Source organism: Pleurodeles waltl, chromosome 2_2 (assembly GCF_031143425.1).
Source record: "Pleurodeles waltl isolate 20211129_DDA chromosome 2_2, aPleWal1.hap1.20221129, whole genome shotgun sequence".
NCBI lineage: Eukaryota > Metazoa > Chordata > Amphibia > Caudata > Salamandridae > Pleurodeles > Pleurodeles waltl.
In genome coordinates, this window is record NC_090439.1 from 1,061,725,363 (window position 1) to 1,061,743,442 (window position 18,080).

An 18,080-nucleotide genomic window follows, 5' to 3' on the forward strand; every position below is an offset into this window, starting at 1 on the left:
GTAACTCGCGTCCATCACACCAAAGTGGCCTCGCAGTCTCCCCGGAGTGAGGTAGGCCCTATGCAGTAAGTAGAATTGAATAAGCTGAAATCTGGCATTTCTGGATATTTTTGGCGTTCTCTCCCGTATGCGATCCCAGTCCCCTTCCGCTATCTGAGTCCCCAGGTCCATCTCCCACTTTCGCCTCAGGTTGTCTAGGTGGGTAAATGCTCCCGCTCGAATGGCCCTGTATAGTCCGGTGACCACTTTATGATTATTCTCCGAAGTTGGTAGGTAGGTGCTGAGACTGTGAGGAGGGGGCTCAGCAGCACCGACCCCCAGATCTTCCAATGGTGCTAGTGAGTGCGCGGTGCAGCAAGAAGTGGCCCTGTGGGAGATCACATTCCTGCCGATAGTCCTCAAAGGGCAATAAGCTGCCCTCTTTGTATAGATCCCCCATCCATGTAGCCCCCGCATTTTCCCAGGTCAACAGCCCCCTCCATTCTCCTGCCCGGACAGCCAACTAAGCCATGCCATTGGTATGTCAGGGGAGTATGGCGCAGCCATTCCCACCCTCCGAAGGCAGCATCCCCAGCACCGTTGGATAACAGTGACCTCAGGAGCCAGGGCCGGACCCGCGCCCATGGTGTTAAAGAAGATTCCCGCCAGTACTGATGGGGGGGAACCACTGAGCTCCCAGTGACCTCCCAAGTACCGCTATCCGCCACCCAACACACCAGCCATTGCAGCTGGGCGGCAAGGTAATAGGCCACGAAGTCAGGAACCGCCAGTCCCCCTCTGCCCGAGGTCTCTTCAAGGTAGTTAGCGCCACCCTGCGTCTGCCCCCCTATATGAATGCCCTGATCACCGTATCCAGCTCTCTGAACATTTCGAGCGGTATCCATAGTGGCAGAACCGCAAAATACTACAACAGCCAGGGCAGTGCCACCATCTTAAGAAGCACAACCCTCCCAGCCTAGGAGAACGGAAGCGAGCCCCAGAAGCCGATGCTTGATCTCAGAGCCTTAACGGCTCCTCCGATATTACCTTCTAATATGTCTGAGTGAGAGTGATACACGAGAACACCCAGATACGAAATACAACAGGGCTCCCAGTTCCGTCGGCGGTTCACACTCGGCCGTTAGTGGGAACAAGAATGACTTCTGCCAGTTGACCTTCAAGCCTGACAGCAGACCAAAGGACGCCAACAAAGCCTGGGCCCCCTCCCTCTCCGGGCCAGTGTCCTGTAGGAATAGGAGTAAGTCGTCTGCGTATAGTGTAATCGCATGATGCTGATTGCCCCGGGTCAGGCCCCGATACCAGGTGGCGGCCCTAGCCTGGCAGCCAAGGGTTCCATCACCAAGCAAACAGCAATGGCGACAGGGGGCAGCCCTGTCTAGTGCCCCTACCTAATATTGCTCTGAGATGGTTGTCCCCATTCTTACCCTCGCTTTGGGGGCTGTGTTCACCTGATGAAGCCTTCCCCCAAACCCATGTGGGCTAGGACCGCATTTAGGTAATCCCACTCCAAGATGTTGAATGCCTTCTCTATGCCTACTGCTAGCACTGCCGTCATGGGCTCCAATGGGGCAATTGTATCCTTAAGATGAAGCAGCCGCCTTATATTCTGGGCAGTACTCCCAGTGGGAATAAACCCCGCCTGATCAGGGTGGACTAACTTTGTCAGATAGGGCAGTAATCTCGTTGCTAATATTCGGCTCAGTATTTTATAATCCGAGTTGAGCATCGAGAAGGGTCTATAAGCTCTGCAATCATCAGGCGGTGTGCCCGGCTTAAGCAGCAGAACTATCAGAGCCTCTTTTGTCAAGCTCGGAAGATGTCCCGCTGCTTGTGTTTCATTATACAGTTGCATTAACTTAGGGGTGAGCTCCCAAGCGTATGTGGCGTAAAACTCAATGGGCAGGCCGTGGTGGGATGTGCTTTGATGAGGGGTTTTACCCGAATGGGGGTTCCCCAAGGAAGTGGTATCTGATAGGGGTACCAACTTCATATCTACTTACATGAAGTCTCTGTGGCAGGAGTTTGAGGCAACCTATAAGTTCACCACTCCTTACCATCCAAAAAGCAATGGTCTGGTTAAAAGGTTCAACCATACCTTAAAAGACATGATCATGGGCCTGTCAGAACCGTTGAGGTGTAAGTGGAACGTCCTCTTGCCATGCCTTCTGTTCGCCTACAGAGAGGTGCCTCAAAAAGGGCTTGGATTTTTTCCTATTGAGCTACTGTATGGCCATCCTGTCAGGGGACCTTTGAGTCTGGTAAAGGAGGGCTTGGAGAAAGCCCCCAGAAACATCCCCCCAGGATGTATTCAATTACATGCTGGATTTTAGGAACCAGACTGCCCACTTCAGAGCTCTCGCGCAAGAGAAGCTAGAAGCAAGTCTGGAAGACATGAAACACAGGTGTGACCAGAATGCCACTAAGGTTGAGTTTGAGCGTGGCCAGAAAGTGTGGGTGACGCCACTAATGGAGCCTAGGGTGCTCCAGTACAAGTGGACTGGGCCATTTGAGGTGGTGGAGCGCAAGAGCGAAGTCACCTACCTCGTGAACTTGCAAGACTCCGAGGAATCCTTTGAGGGTCCTACATGTGAACCGCCTCAAGCCGCACGTTGAGCAAATTGAATTGTCTATACTCCTAGTAGCAGATGATGTGGTGGAGGAAGAGAGTGAGCCTCTTCCTCACCTCCTGTCTGCTGGAGAGAAGGATGGGTCTGTGGAGGGTGTGAACCTCTCCCCCTCCCTGACCCCAGAACAACAGAGGGACTGTTTCCAAGTGTTGGGTCAGTTTGCCTCCTTTCTCCTTGATCTCAGTAGTCACACACTTGTGTACACATGATTTGGACACTGGCGAGAGTCCACCTGTTAAACAGAAGGTTTACAGAGTGACTAATAAAGTCAATGCTAGCATCAAAGATGACGTATCAAAGGTGTTAACCCTAGGGGTAATTGAGTTTTCCAGTAGTCCTTGGGCCAGCCCAGTGGTCTTGGTCTCAAAGGCTGCTGCTCCTGGTGCCACACCAGAACTCCGGTTCTGTGTGGATTACTAGGGTCTCAGTGTGGTCACTAAGACTGATACGCACCCAACCCGCTGAGTTGATGAGCTCATTGATAAGTTGGGAGCTGCCAAATACCTTAGCACCTTTGACTTGACGTCTTGGTATTGGCAGATTGCCTTAATTGAGGGGGCCAAGGAGAGGTCAGCATTTTCTACTCCAGATGGGCACTACCACTTTAAAGTGATGCCCTTTGGGATGAAAACTGCCCCTGCCACCTTTCAGAGGTTGGTCAACCAGGTGTTGGCTGAATTGGATGATTTCAGTACAGCCTACCTGGACGACACTACTGTGTTCAGCTCCACTTGGGAGGAACACACTCAGCACCTCTGCAAAGTGTTGGAGGCCCTGCAAAAGGCAGGCCTCACTATCAAGGCTAGTAGGTGCCAAATAGGGCAGGGTTCGGTGGTGTACTTGGGACACCAGGTGGAAAGTGGTCAGGTGGCACCTCTACAGCCAAAAATTGACACCATTCTGGCGTAGGAACCCCCCAAGACCCAGACAGAGGCGAGGGTCTTTTTGGACCTAACTGGTTATTATAAGAGGTTTGTCAAGGGGTATGGCACCATTGTTGCTCCTTTGAACTTCCAAGAAGCAACCAAAGAAGGTGATCTGGACGGACTCTTGCCAGACAGCTTTTGATGCATGGAAAACAGCCAAGTTAACAGCACCTGTGCTGAAGGCACCTGATTTCTCCAAGTAGTTTGTTGTTTTCAAACTGATGCTTCAGAGCATGGTATAGGAGCTGTGTTATCACAGCTAAATGACAAGAGCCTAGATCAACCTGTAGCCTTCATTAGCAGGAGGTTACTTCCCAGGGAATGTAGGTGGAGTGCAATAGAGCATGAAGCTTTTGCTGTGGTCTGGGCACTGAAGAAGCTAAGACTCTACTTGTTTGGGACTCACTGCTGGGTTTAGACAGACCACAGGCCGCTCAGATGGTTAATGCAGATGAGGGGTGAGAATCCAAAATTGCTGAGGTGGTCCATTTCCCTACAGGGGATGGACTTTACAGTGGTACACCGACCTGGCACAGAACACACCAATGCTGATGGTCTGGCCAGATTCTTCTGCTTTAGTGATGAGAACTCCCATGAGGCTGGGTAGTTTCTCCCCACTTTCAGCTCGGGGTACATTTTAGACTTGGCATCCTTGGCATGGTCTCCCCTAACATTTTGCCTCTGCTTCCCAGGTTGAGGATGTGTGATGGACTCTGTTATTGCTGTTTTTGATAGTCTGGGCACTTTACTACTGTTAACCAGTGTTAAAGTGCAAGTGCTCCCATGTTAAATGTATGGGTAATTGGCTTATCCATGATTGGCATATTTGATTTACTAATAAGTCCCTAGTAAAGTGCAATAGAGGTGCCCAGTGCCTGTAAATAAAATGCTACTACTGGGCCTGCAGAACTGGTTGTGCCACCCACATTAGTAGCCCTGTAAACATGGCTCACACCTGCCATTGCAGTGTCTGTGTGTGCAGTTTTAAGCTGCCAGTTCGGCTTGGCAAGTGTACCCAATTGCTTGGCCTAAACCTTCCATTTTTATATATGTAAGGCACCCCTAAGGTAGGCCCTATGTAGCCCAATGGGCAGAGTGCAGTGTATGTTAAAGGTGGGACATGTACTGTTGTGTTTAATATGTCCTAACAGTGAAATACTGCTGTTAGACCTAACAGCCTTAGGGTGGTCCCCTCCAATTTTTTGCCTGCCTCCCTCCACTTTTTTGACACTGTTTTTGCTGGTTTTAGGACTCTGCGTACTTTATCACTGCTAAACAGTGCTAAAGTGCATATGATCTATCCCTTAAACCATGGTAACATTGGTTCATACCCAATTGGCATATTTGATCTACTTGTAAGTCCCTAGTAGAGTGCACTATATGTGCCCAGGGCCTTTAGATTGAATGCTATTAGTGGGCCTGCAGCACAGGGTATGCCACCCACATAAGTAGCCCCTTAACCATGTCTCAGGCCTGCCATTGCAAGGCCTGTGTGTGCAGTTTCACTGCCACTTCGACTTAGCATTTGAAAGTACTTGCCAAACCTTAAACTCACATATAGGTCACCCCTAAGGTAGGCCCTAGGAAACCCATAGAGCAGGATGCTGTGTAGGCAAAGGGCAGGACATATACCTGTGTGTTTTATATGTCCTGGTAGTGGAAAACTCCTACATTTGTTTTCCACTGATGTGAGTCCTGCTCCTTTAATAGGCTAACATTACAGCTACCTTCATACACTGTTTGAGTAGTAGATTCTGATCAGCAAGTAGTAGACAGGTCATATTTAGTATGGCCAGAATGGTAATACAAAATGCTGCTGACTGGTGAGGTTTTAGGAATGCCACTTTTAGAAAGTGAGCATTTCTCTGCACTTAAAATCCTTCTGTGCCTTACAGCCTATCTCCAATCAACGTCTGGGTTGGGCTGGTTGACAGCTTCCTTGTGCATTTCACCCAGACAACCACAAGCACAGGATGCTCTGTCATACTTGCACACAACTGCATACTGAATGGGACTTCCTGGGCTGAATAGGTGGAGGGGCTTGACACTTACATTTCAAAGGCTAGTGGCCTGTCCTCACTCAAAGGACTGCCACAACCCCTACTGGGACCCTGGCAGACAGACCTGTATTGAAAGGGGACCGTGTGCACTTCAAAACCACTCTTTGAAGTCTCCCCCACTTCAAAGGCACTTTTGGGCATATAAACTGGGTCCCTGACCCTGATAACTCAGACACTTGACAGATGCTCTGAACCAGATCCTGCAACCTGCCAAGAGGAGCTGTCTGGCTGATGAAAGGACTCATCTGGACTGCTTTGCTGTGAAGGACCGCTGGCTTGCTGTTGCCCTGCTGCCTTGCTGGCCTCTGGCTCTTCTGAGAAGTGCTCTCCGAGGGCTTGGATTTAGCTTGCCTCCTGTTTCCTGAAGTCCCAGGGCCAAAAAGACTTCTGCTCTTCAACAGAACTCCTTGTGCAACAAAAATCAACACAAAGCCTGCCAGAATCGACACACGGCCTGCCTAGCAGTTAATGAATCACTGCATCACCACTCCAGAACGAGGCAGCTCAGCTCCCCGAGTGGCGATCGACACAGAGCTAGCGGTGCGACCGGAACTTTGACGCACAGCCCACCAGATCAACACATCGCTGAGCTGCAACGATGCAGCCCGACTTCCTGCTTGAGGAATCGATGCATCGCCTGCAGTGTGACAGAAACTCCACTGCCTTGCCCACCGGATCGATGCGGCACCTGTGACTTTGTCCAGCATGCTCCGGATTTCCATGCATCATCCTTGGGCATCAAAAGATCCCACATCACAAAGAGGATTCAAGCCTGTGTGCCGGAATTCAATACAAAGTCCTTGCCGCGTGGAAGAGAATCAACGCATCGTCTGTGTGCGCCCTGGAAATCCGAAGTACACCCTTTGTTTTCCATGCATCACCTCCTCTCCGGTCTCCATGCGTGTAATTTTGATGCATACCAGGTACTTTGTCCACACAAGAGACAATTGTTGCTTTTCAAAGACTTAAAACTCTTCTTATCATTCCAAAAGTGATATTTCAACTTGTACTTATCAAATCTTGATCGTTTTGACTGTAATTCACTCAGATAAATATCTTATAGTTTTCTAAACCTGTGTGGTGTATTTTTGAGGTGCTTTCGCTGTGTTATTGCATGATTTATTGCACAAATACTTTACACATTGCCTTCTAGGTTAAGCCTGACTGCTCAGTGCCAAGCTACCAGAGGTTGGACACAGGATAATTTGGATTGTGTGTGATATACCCTGACTGCAATTGTGGTCCCTACTTGGACAAGGGTGTATACTTCTGCCAACTAGAGACCTCATTTCTAACATTGGTGGCAGCGGTGGGATAGGACTTGTTTTTGGGCAGTAACATACAGTAGCTACATGTACTCTACCTACCCACACTTTAAGGTCAACTTGCTTTTTTTCTCTTTTTCTGCAATTTTGTTTTTCTGCTTGACATTTTATCCAAATCCTCAAACAACATGTCTCTGGCTGGGTCTCAAGTAGAAGCTGTAGAGTATGACCTAGCCAAGCTAGAGACATACACCGTCAACTGGCTGAGAGGGTTCTGCAAGGGGATGGGAGTACCTACCTGGGGTGCCTCCAGAAAGGAGGAGATCCAAAAGGAGCTGAGGGCCTGGGGAAGAAGCCCGTTCACAAGATGATGTTGAGGTGGAGGAGCCAAAGGATGGTGCCTCAGAGGATTTGCTACCAGCAGTGGGGAAAGGTACCCCTGGAATTGTGCCCCCTGCCAAACCAGGGAGCCGCACCTCTAGACATGGCTTGACCACAGAGGAAAGGAGGGAAGAGAGAGAATTTCATCTGCAAATGGCAAGGTTAAACATGGAGGCAGAAGAAAGGAAAGCTCAGAGAGAGGCAAAGGAGAGGAGAGCTGAGGCTGCAGCTGAGAGAGCCTTGGCTGAAAAGAAACTTCTTCGGGCTTACAAACTGAGTCTCAAATAGCTGGACCTCAAGTCTAGGCAGCCTGAGTCCAGCAGTGATGGTGGCAGCATACATGCAGGACCTGCTGCAGAAAGGTAGGTTTGTATGCCCAAAGATGTGGTGCCAAGTTATGTGGTGGGAGATAACATTGACCAATGGTTTGATGTGTATTATGTTGCACTAAGGGCCCATGGGGTTTCTGAGGATTAATAGGGAGCGGGACTGTGGAAACATGTTCCAGTCCGTGGGAGGGACACACTCCTCACATTAGCACCAGAGGACCGCAACACATACACACTCACGAAGGCGATTTTAATTGCCAAGTTTGGCTGACCCCTGAGAAACATCATCAGAGGTTCAGGGACAGCACCAAACTCTCCACGCAGACTTGGGTAGACTTCTTTGATTTTTCCAGTAAGGCACTGAATGGAAGGGTGCGTGCAGTAAAGTAAATGATTATGTGGGGTAGTATAATTTGATCCTGAGAAAGCATAAGCTCAATGGTTGCTTTACAGAGTTGCGCCAGAACTTGATTGACAGTAAGCTGACTGATCCTAGGAAGCTTGCTGAGGAGGCAGACCTCTGGGCTAGCACCAGATTCTCCAATAAGGTATCTGCGGGGGACACCCACAAACGTGATCAGGGTTCCCATTAGAAGAAAGAGGTTGGTTTTTCTAAAACGGTGTGGTGTATTTTTGTGGTGTTTTTCACTGTGTTACTGTATGATTTATTGAACAAATACTTTAGACATTGCCTTCTAAGTTAAGTCTGACTGCTCAGTACCAAGCTACCAGAGGGTGGGCACAGGATAATTTGGATTATGTGTGACTTACCCTGACTAGAATTGTGGTCCCTACTTGGACCAGGGTGTATACCTCTGCCAACTAGAGACCCCATTATTAACACACAGCAGTCTAATATTTGAGGGGACCTAGTCTATTCCCATCAAACTGAAAAATAAATGCATTCCTTTTTTTTTGCAATCTTAAACTTTTGAGAGGATTAAACAATAAAACATGCCCTCACATATTAATTTCTGAAACAACTTGTAACAGCTAGAAAAAACTGGAACTTACACTTTATGAATCATAAGTGTAGGGTCTGGTTGATGTGTTAGTGACTTACCTTAGAGCCCTGTGGCCCGGGTAGCCCACGAACACCAGGTTCTCCCTTAAAGTTGCATAAAAAAGAAAGGAGAAAGTAAATATGCATATATGCAGTTCACAAGACTTACTATTAGCTTTAGCGTTTGAACCCCCTTAGACTGGATGGGTTAGGAGTTTGTGTATGGCACTGAGGACACAAACATCTCAAACTCATCAATTACTAAAACTTGGCACCAACTGAGGCAACCTTTTGGCATTACTGGTATTAGTTGAACAAAAGCAAAGTTAAATCTTAATGGTCATTTGAGCTTCAGATCAGGCAACAACCTCTCCTCTCCACCCCGGTCTCAGATTTAAGAGGTTCTTTTTACAAGCTACCACCGCTACTTTACATTTAAAAGTACAAATTCACAAATTAAAAGTTTTATTTGCACCTTTGTCAAACTTCTGCACATGAAGTAATGGACAGTGGAAGTTGAACTTACCGGCATTCCGTCTTTACTCCTTCCAGGTAGACCTGGAACTCCAGCAGGCCCCGTTTCACCAGTGGGTCCGGGTAATCCAGTTTTACCATCTTTTCCTGGGTCCCCCTTAGAAGAAAAGTTAAAAAAAGAGATCACTTATTTTGTAACGCTTAGTTATAATCAGTGATTATTAGACAATTACATAACATAGTTCATAGAGCTATCTAAATTTGATATTTGTAAGTATCAGTGATGTCTGATGAGCTTTGTGTCTCTGACAAGAGTATTCACTAAACGTTTTGTACACCCAAATATCAACTGCAAAAAAGTTGGATTTACATTCATAAAACGTTTGGATTTTAAATTGTTTTTATTGTATACAAAGAACAAACAAATGTAAAATGCTGTTGAAGGCGAAGTGAACATCAGAAGGACCTAATCACAATCAGAATTATGTGATTAATTAGTGTTTGCAAATTTTTAAAAATGGAAACCTGGCTTCTAGCAAAGTCAACCTATTAACTTTAACAGATGGATAAGTCACCCCCTATGGTAAAGAAAGGGGAAAAAATGTTGTTACAGTCAGTGGGTGGCGGGAGGAGTGTGACCAGCAAACGATTGTGAACAACCACAGAGTCAGAAAATTGTGGGAATCTGCAAAGGTTTCTCACTCTGGAGGCACCTGGAAAACATAGTCCTGCAAAAGGCAGGAGAATGTGTACTTTCCAGAGTGGTAAGGAAATGTAACACACTATGCTTAATGGGGGTGAAGGAAATGGGTTTTTATACCAGGAAGTTACATTGAATGTGTAGAAAAAAGTTACACCTGTAAATTGACATAGTTGTAATATTTGACCATGTAGATTATCTTTCTAGTGGAAAACCCATGTAACTCAATAAGATGAGGAATGCTCGGTAATAATTTGATATTGGTGTTTACATGGCATCTTGATGAATCCATAAAAGTCAGAAATCTACTCCATGCGTTGGGGAGTCGATTTCGACTTTTAAAATTATGCCACACATTCCAAAGAAGAAAAAATCTAAATATGCATACATATCTTGCCCTAGGGAATCCAACAGTAGGCAGCTAGGGTCTGTACAATCCCTCCCCTGTTTACCCAACGTAATACCTAGGCTTATATGCACTTTTTGGCACAATTGTACCAGTGCCTTGCTGCTCCTACACAATGGAGGTGCGAATTAGGGATTAAAGTCTGAGGACAATCTCTCATATAAATAGTACAAGGATCTCTGAGCGCACTCCCTGGAGATGATACTATTTTCTGCTTCAGAGAGTTTTGGCTCCCACTCTTTGAAGTACCCAGGCTCATCCAGATGCTTCTAATTCGAGGGGGATAAAAAGCACTATCAAGGACAAATGCATGCACATCCTGCCACATTCCTAGGATGCCACTGGGACACCCACACATGGGCTAGAACTGCGGGTCCAATCATAAGTGGCCTGCTGCTTCCACTGATTTAAACATTGAATTACTGTTTACTTATTAGGGCAAAATAAATTGCATTTGGCTGACTGCCTTACCTTTTCTCCCTTCTCTCCGTGCATCCCTGGGAGCCCGTTATCTCCGGGGATGCCCTTGGGGGAAATGGAATAAAAGCATTACAGAGAGGTCATTCAAACATGGGTCTGTATGCGGCAATAGCACAACGAGAGGAAGTTAGTTACATGTCAGATATTCAACGCATTGTTAGAAGCAGACAGCGATTTTCAATTATGAAAGAATATTTCCCAGTTAATTAAGCGTCCATTTCGCCTCAGTTATTTATGACATGCATTTTAACTTAAAATTTTAAATTCTCTACCTATGTGATTTCTATTGTCCATTAGCCTCTGTTCTGCCAATCAATCGACCAGCGGATAGAAGGGAAAAATGTTCCTCTTCAGAGCACATCGCACTGTCTAGTGTTTAGGTTTATTCACGATTCCTGAGCCAAAGCATCTTCTCCGAGTGCAGCCCTCCACTACCTGCCGCAATATACGTCACATCTTCACCTATTTCACGATCAACTACCCCATCCTTCGCTGCTTCTTTCACGCCTTTATTTTCTTGTCTCTTTTCCATGTTCCTTACCATGCTTCCCCTTCAGTCTTCCTCCATCTTCCTACCGAAATCCCCTAAATGTAGCCTCGCGAGATCAAGTCTTTGATTCCTTCAGCCTTCCATTCTTCTTTCCTCCGCTTATCTTATGCGGTCTTCTTTTCTTTTCCCTCCTGTCTCCATTCCTATATTCCTTTTTCCCTGCTTTCTTGCCTTCTCCTCCTTCCATCTTTTTTCCTTTCGTCCCTTCCTTCTTCCATCCCTCTCCCTTCGTTTCTACTTTCCTTCCTCCGTTCACCACCCCCCCCTTTACTTTTTCTCGACAGTGTGGCTTCCTTGCTCTTTCTCTGCGTTCACACTGCTGTTCCTTTCAGCGCGCACCAGATTCCTTGAAAGCAATTCCCTTTCCAGGTTTTATAAAACTGAATGAACCAAACACAGACGCAATTCTCAGAGGAAAGAGAGGGATTAAGCTGCAATCACCAGGCTTTCCATGAGGGAATACTTACCACGTTGCCTGGTAAGCCGCGAGCGCCATGGGGACCAACAGGGCCTGCAGGACCCTGTGGGTTAAAAACAAAGAAATACCTTTAGATGAATTAATTCACAACACTTACCAAACAATATCGCAGGACACAATATTTGGATAACTTGTTGTGCAAAAGAAAGCGATCTCTAAAGACCCGGAAAGGTCATGTTTCTGCAAACATATGGGTCCTTTTTAATCTGAAATAACTCGCCGAAGGTCATCAGTGGTGGCAAATGTAACTTCTTAATAAACAGGAACGTGTTCCTACAGTGTTTCGCTGTCTCCGAAAATGCAGTATTCATCCTATGAAAATAGCGTATTTATTGCTTATAAAGCATTAAGCTTGAATAAATTCTGGAAAAGAGGTCACCTATGGCAGTAAAATTGTCCGGCCATGTGCCCATGAATTTAGTCCTACTGTCAATGTCCCTGGTCCACCTTCACTACAGTCATAGGGCCCAGTGCTGAACCTCCTAAAACAGAAATGTGAGGTCGCGTTTAGGGCAGACTATGGAGTTGGACTTGGTGGGAAGATGCTTGATCATGCTTCAAGGCATGCCACCTGGTCCAGTTGCAGCTGACTTGGTAAAAAGGTGGTGAGCATCTCCCACGTTTCCAAGTGGGGATGCCAACCAGACGGTCCCTAGTCTGGGTGGTGAGGCCACAACCATACAATGGCTGCTCCCTATATGTAGGTGCGACACTGTGAGATTAAGAGATGGGTAATGCCAGCCTCTGGGGAAAGGTGGGTGGGAGCATCTCGGCTACCACCTGATTCAGGGCTAAATAGCCAAAGTCTGACATGTTCTCATGAGACAGACCCTTAATAAAAGTAAGTTCATGGACTATTGGTATTAAAAGGCATCAAATACCAAAAGGTACCTCACAGGCTCTTTCAATGTGATTTTCTATCACGCACCAAAATGTCACCGCTGGATATCAATGATCTACATTTGACATTGCTGTCAAAAAACATTCCCATATTTTGAACTTTAACATTTCTTTGCTGGGAGGTCTCTGCATCTGCCGAATATGCACTATGTTATTGAAGGTAACTTCTACATTCGTTGTTTGCAGCTGTTTCTGAGAAATAAGTGTGTTTAGTAACTACCGGTGTGTGAAATTCCAAAAATGATTTCAGCAAAATATGCAAAATTATGCGGCACTTCACAAAATTCATCTCACAGCTTAATGTATGAAAATGAAACTTGAGGGCCTACGCTGTGTTCAAAAGTCATAGGAGATACCTGAAAAGGGGCTAGCTGGAGGAGAAAATATCTCCCCTGTGACATTTCCAGCTCGAACCCATCTCCTACAAGACACTCTATGTTGAAACCGCTCAAATTAGGGTAAACTTTGTGTGAAATTTCGCCCACACATTCTGCAAATGTAGCAGAGTAATGAAAATTTTACATACAACGAAAGCACTAGCCATTAATAAAATCTATGGTTCAAACACAGATGTATGCGTTCTCTGATTCACTTAGGGCGATGAAGAGGAGCTTGCATTTTTTCAGTAAAGCATAGTACGAGCCAGGAAGGTGCACTTACAGTTTCTCCTTTGACCCCGGCCTCTCCTTTGTCCCCTTGCTGTCCCGTCAGACCCTGCAGAAAAACAATAACATCAGGTAACAACCAAACCAACTCAACCGACTGCGCACAGGAGCGCCTTGCTGGCGCGGGGCATTGCCGCGTGCCAACTAATCAACTTGTGGAGAACGCTAATGGCTATGCAGACTGCCTCGTCTACTTTATGAAGCAATAAAACAGAAATGAAATGGACAATTGGCTTCCCGGATGAAGTGCTACGGCCCTCATCCATCTACAGAGCTCTTAATGACGCGCCAGCTTGGTTAAGGCCACCGTGCATTAAAAATCCAGCGTAGTAAGGGAAACTCATGCAGTTGCTGGAAGCAAATAGTATAACTCCTCGTTATCTCTAAAAATAGAGAGCTCTGGGCGCAAGGTTCTTAATAGCATAACCTTTTAGTGGTAACCACTTATTATGACATACATTCTAAAATACAGCATTAGCGATCTTTCAACTTTTAAGACTTTAGGAGCCGGCGGAGATACAAGAGCTTGTTTCCTACCCAGCAACCACCAGTATTTAAGATTAAGTGAGGCATAGAAGGGTGAGGCCAGAGAATTAAAATATTATGCCAGACTTATTGCCACTTAAACCACTCTCACAGCAGGCAAAATACTCTTATGAGTTTAAGGTTCTAAGCCTGGACTTACACATTTAGTCATAAAAGGACTGATTCAGACTTTGGCGGACAGGTTACTCAGTCGCAAACGTGATGGTTATATCTTCAGTGTTATCACAACTGCATTATATCCTATGGTACTTGTAATAACGGGGATATCTGTCCAATTTGTGATGGAGTAACCCATCCACCAAACACTAAACCAGGCCCAAAGTAACTAGGAACTGCCACAAATGGAAGGAAAATAAGATCTCATTAAGGTTTTCTTAATCATTTACTTGTCTTTTGGAATTCCATCCCGGATAAAATAAAGCACATTTCCAGAGCTGAGCTGGAGTGACTCTCAAAGACCAAAGTGTACACACATCAGAAAAATAGACAATGTGTTATAGGTGACTTTATCATGCATTCACTAATGCTACTTTTGTGTCTGAAATCATCTAAACATTCAGCCATGTTCAGTGCTGGATTTGTAAAAAAATACTTTGGGAGTCTGTAGTATCCTGGCTTGCATGCAGACAGAAAACACACAGCCAGGTGTGCATACTCTAACTGCTTTATTGGTAATACCCTAGCTATCACAGTTGTTCTACTTTTTGGGGAGCCTGTCTCCACCCATAATCTTCCTAAACTATCCTCTCCTTGAATGTACCCTGGTCCCTTTCTTTCCTGCCTTTCCCATATCCCACGCAGGAAGTGGTTTAAGGTTTCTTGTCTCCTGGCGGTGGCCGGGGCCTTCCTGCAGAGTCTTATTTTCCTCATGTCTTGACATCTCTCCCCCAGAGAAAAATACCACATCTCTGACATTCTGACATGACATCTCCCCCTTTCTTTAGAAAGTGAGATGCGACCTTTTTCTCCCCGTTTGCAGCAAAAGTCTTCCTCTGTCTTTTAATGCACGTGGTACTGCCGTCTCTGTGTTTGTTGAGTCAGTTGAGCTGTTCTTGTTGCTAGGGAAGATGTGGTATTCATGTTTCTGAGCAGCTCCAGCTGACATAACACATTGTGGCTTGTAGCTGGTGCTAGCTCGAATGGACAGAGAGTCACTGAGTTAGATATTGCTTCTGGTGATTGTCTGTCAGGTTTTTTCTTGACTGTGGTGTTAGATTGTGGAGACATTCTTTTTAACTTGAGGTGACTAATGATTGAGTTGATCCTCAAGACTGTGATGACATGCTCCCTGTGTCCAAATCAGTAGTCACTTCAGAAGACCATGATGAAGGATTTCAAGAGTCTTTTGGTAACTTTGGGACTGGCTCACCTTGACTCTGTACATCTGCTCTTCTCTCTGCTGCAGTACTCAACACTGGTGAGTTTTGCTTGGGTTTACCAGGCTCCTCTCCATCCTCATTTGAGTCAGATGTCTTTTGCTGATGTTGTCAATGTGTGTTTCGTGCTTCCTCTCCCTGGGATATGTGAGTCTTTTTTGTATTCTTCTCTTATGACATTGACCAGAGACTCTCAGATCTCTGACTTCTGTTGTCTCTTTCTTTAGTGTACTTATATGATAGTTTTCGAAGTATGATTTTATTGACAGGCCTTTTGTGGCAAGCCTCTTCATCTCTTCTCTTGGGGTGGTGGCCATCTGTGTCACTTTCAGTCGATGTGCCTCCTTTCCTTCGATGTGTCTGTGATGCTGGATGCTTCAGGTGGCCAGTGACTTCCTGGTGCTTCTAACTTTGTCTTGGTTTGATCTCTGGATGGCCGATATTATGCTGGTCTCTCTTCTCCAGGTGTGTGTGCCAATTTTTTAATTTCCTCTGTATCCTCTACACTTGTAAATGGATTCTTTGTTGTTTTGTGTTGTGTCATTATTCCGGTGTCTGGTATTGTACTGTAAACTGGACCTAAGTGCATTACCATTCTATTTATATCAATGTAGTGTTTCATATTATTAAGTCACTGTTGGCAAGGGTGCCCCTTCCTTTGTCTCAATTGCCTTTGATTTTTCTTCCTAATCATTTTGGCGGTCATTCCTTCGGCTATTTTTCTTACTTTTTGTACATTTCTAGACATAGTTGACAAGTTCAGACATTGCTTTGCTGTTGTCTTTTAGTGTTTGTGACATTCTACTTTTGGCTTGTTCAGACTGTATTGTGCGGCTCTTTTCTATAATGTCTTTACACGTTGAATGGTACCCCTTGGGTAGTCAGTTGTCTGACACTAAACAGATCTTTTGGCACAGGGTTTTATCTGCTCTGTTATATTTTTTGTCTTGTCCTTTCTGTTTTGTTTCTAGTCCTTGATGGCAGTCCAATTCAAGATGGCAACCAGTTTCTTTGAGTGTATTCTACTTTTGCTACTGTTGACTCAGTTGAATATTGCCACCAGTATTCTATCATCCTATTCTTTTGCCCCTCAAATGGTAGTCTTGTAGTTGCTCTGTGGCCTGGCAGGTAAGAATTTTGTCTCAAGTCTTCTTCACACAAAGCTTGGATCTGAAATGGTCACTGTTGGACTTTTGCTTTTGCAGGGTCATCCCCAGACTTTTTTGCCTCCTGCCTCCTATATTTTTCTGACATGTTGCTGTTGGCTTTTCAACTCTGAGCACTTTACCACTGCTAACCAGTGCTAAAGTGCATATGCTCTCCTGTTTAAATTGTATGTAAGTGGTTTATCCATGATTGGCATATTTGATTTACTAGTAAGTCCCTAGTAAGGTGCACTAGAGGTGCCAGGGCCTGTAAATCAAATGCTACTAGTGGGCCTGCAGCACTGGTTGTGCCACCCACATAAGTAGCTCTGTAATCATGTCTCAGACCTGCCACTGCAGTGTCTGTGTGTGTATTTTTACACTGTAAATTCGACTTGGCAAGTGTACCCACTTGCCAGGCCTAAACCTTCCCTTTTCTTACATGTAAGGCACCCCTAAGGTATGCCCTAGGTAGCCCCAAGGGCAGGGTGCAGTGTATGGATAAGGTAGGACATATAGTAATGTGGTTTATATGTCCTGACAGTGAAATACTGCCAATTTCGTTTTCACTGTTGCAAGGTCTGTCTCTCTCTCATAGGGTAATATGGGGGCTACCTTTAAATATGATTAAAGTGTAGATTCCCCTAGAGAAGAGATGGACAGGTGGAGTTTGGGATCCCTGAACTCACAATTTAAAAATGCATCTTTTAGTAAAGTTGATTTTGAGATTGTGCGTTTGAAAATGCCACTTTTAGAAAGTGAGCATTTTCTTGCTTAAACCATTCTGTGACTCTGCCTTGTTTGTGGATTCCCTGTCTGGGTCAGTTGACAGTTGGGTTGTTTTTCACCTCACACCAGACAGTGACACAAAGGGAGCTGGGGTGTGATCTGCATTCCTGATTAGCCATCTCTGCTAGGAGGGAGGGGTGGAGTGGTCACTCTCATCTGAAAGGACTGTGCCTGCCTCTGACAATGCTGTCTCCAGCCCCCTGGTGTGTGTCTGAGGCCTTGCCTGGGCAAGGCAGGATTTCACAAGAAGGTGTGAGTCCCCTTTGAAGGAAGGTGACTTCAAAGACTAAAATGGGTATAAGAAGGGCACCCAAACTTACAAACTTTAGAAACACTTCTGGAATCAAGGGGAACCTCTGCCTGGAGAAGAGCTGATCGCTGAGGAACAAGTGCTGCCCTGCCTGTGACTGTGCTTTGTGGAGCTTTCCTGCAGTGCTGCTTCTGCCAGAGTAAGAGGGCAAAGACTGGACTTTGTGTGCCTTCCATCTTGAAGAAGAAATCTCCAAGGGCTTGATGTAGAGCTTGCCTCCTGTTATTGAAGTCTCAGGGATAGCAAAGACTTCTTCCTGCCAGCACCTGGAGTCTCTGGAGAGACCCCTACTCTGCTCTGTGGTGCCCTTCCAGTTCCTGGGACCCTGAAAGGAGAGGCTGGCAGCCTAAGGACAAAAATACACGCACCGAGCGCCGTGCGGAGAAAAGATCGACGCGAATCCGATCGCGGCTGAGAAAACGACGCGACGCCGGCTCCGCAGCTGAGAAACGACGCCGCAGGAAACGCGACCGAAGAATCGACGCCCGGAGCAGGAGAAACGACGCGCAGCATCGCTGACGAAGGCTGAGAGATCGCAACCTGCGCCGCGGGACTTTCGGACCGTCGCGTGGCTGGCTGTTTCGACGCGCATCGCCGTGCCGAGTTGTTTTCGACGCATATAACCGTGCAGGGTTATTTTCGACGCGCACAGCCCGTGCGGGGTTATTTT

The 18,080-nt window shown here is 46.1% G+C and overlaps 1 protein-coding gene across 1 annotated transcript in view; it reads right to left on the reverse strand.

The window, feature by feature from the left end:
• The window catches only part of COL22A1 (collagen type XXII alpha 1 chain), a 900,581-nt gene that overhangs the window by 204,198 nt on the left and 678,303 nt on the right, over positions 1-18,080 (reverse strand). The window contains exons 36-40 of the mRNA XM_069220797.1: positions 13,240-13,293; positions 11,669-11,722; positions 10,643-10,696; positions 9,118-9,222; positions 8,652-8,696 (exon numbers count right to left, since the gene is read on the reverse strand). Of these exons, the coding sequence (XP_069076898.1) occupies positions 8,652-8,696; positions 9,118-9,222; positions 10,643-10,696; positions 11,669-11,722; positions 13,240-13,293 (312 nt within the window). The remainder of the gene's footprint in view (positions 1-8,651; positions 8,697-9,117; positions 9,223-10,642; positions 10,697-11,668; positions 11,723-13,239; positions 13,294-18,080) is intronic.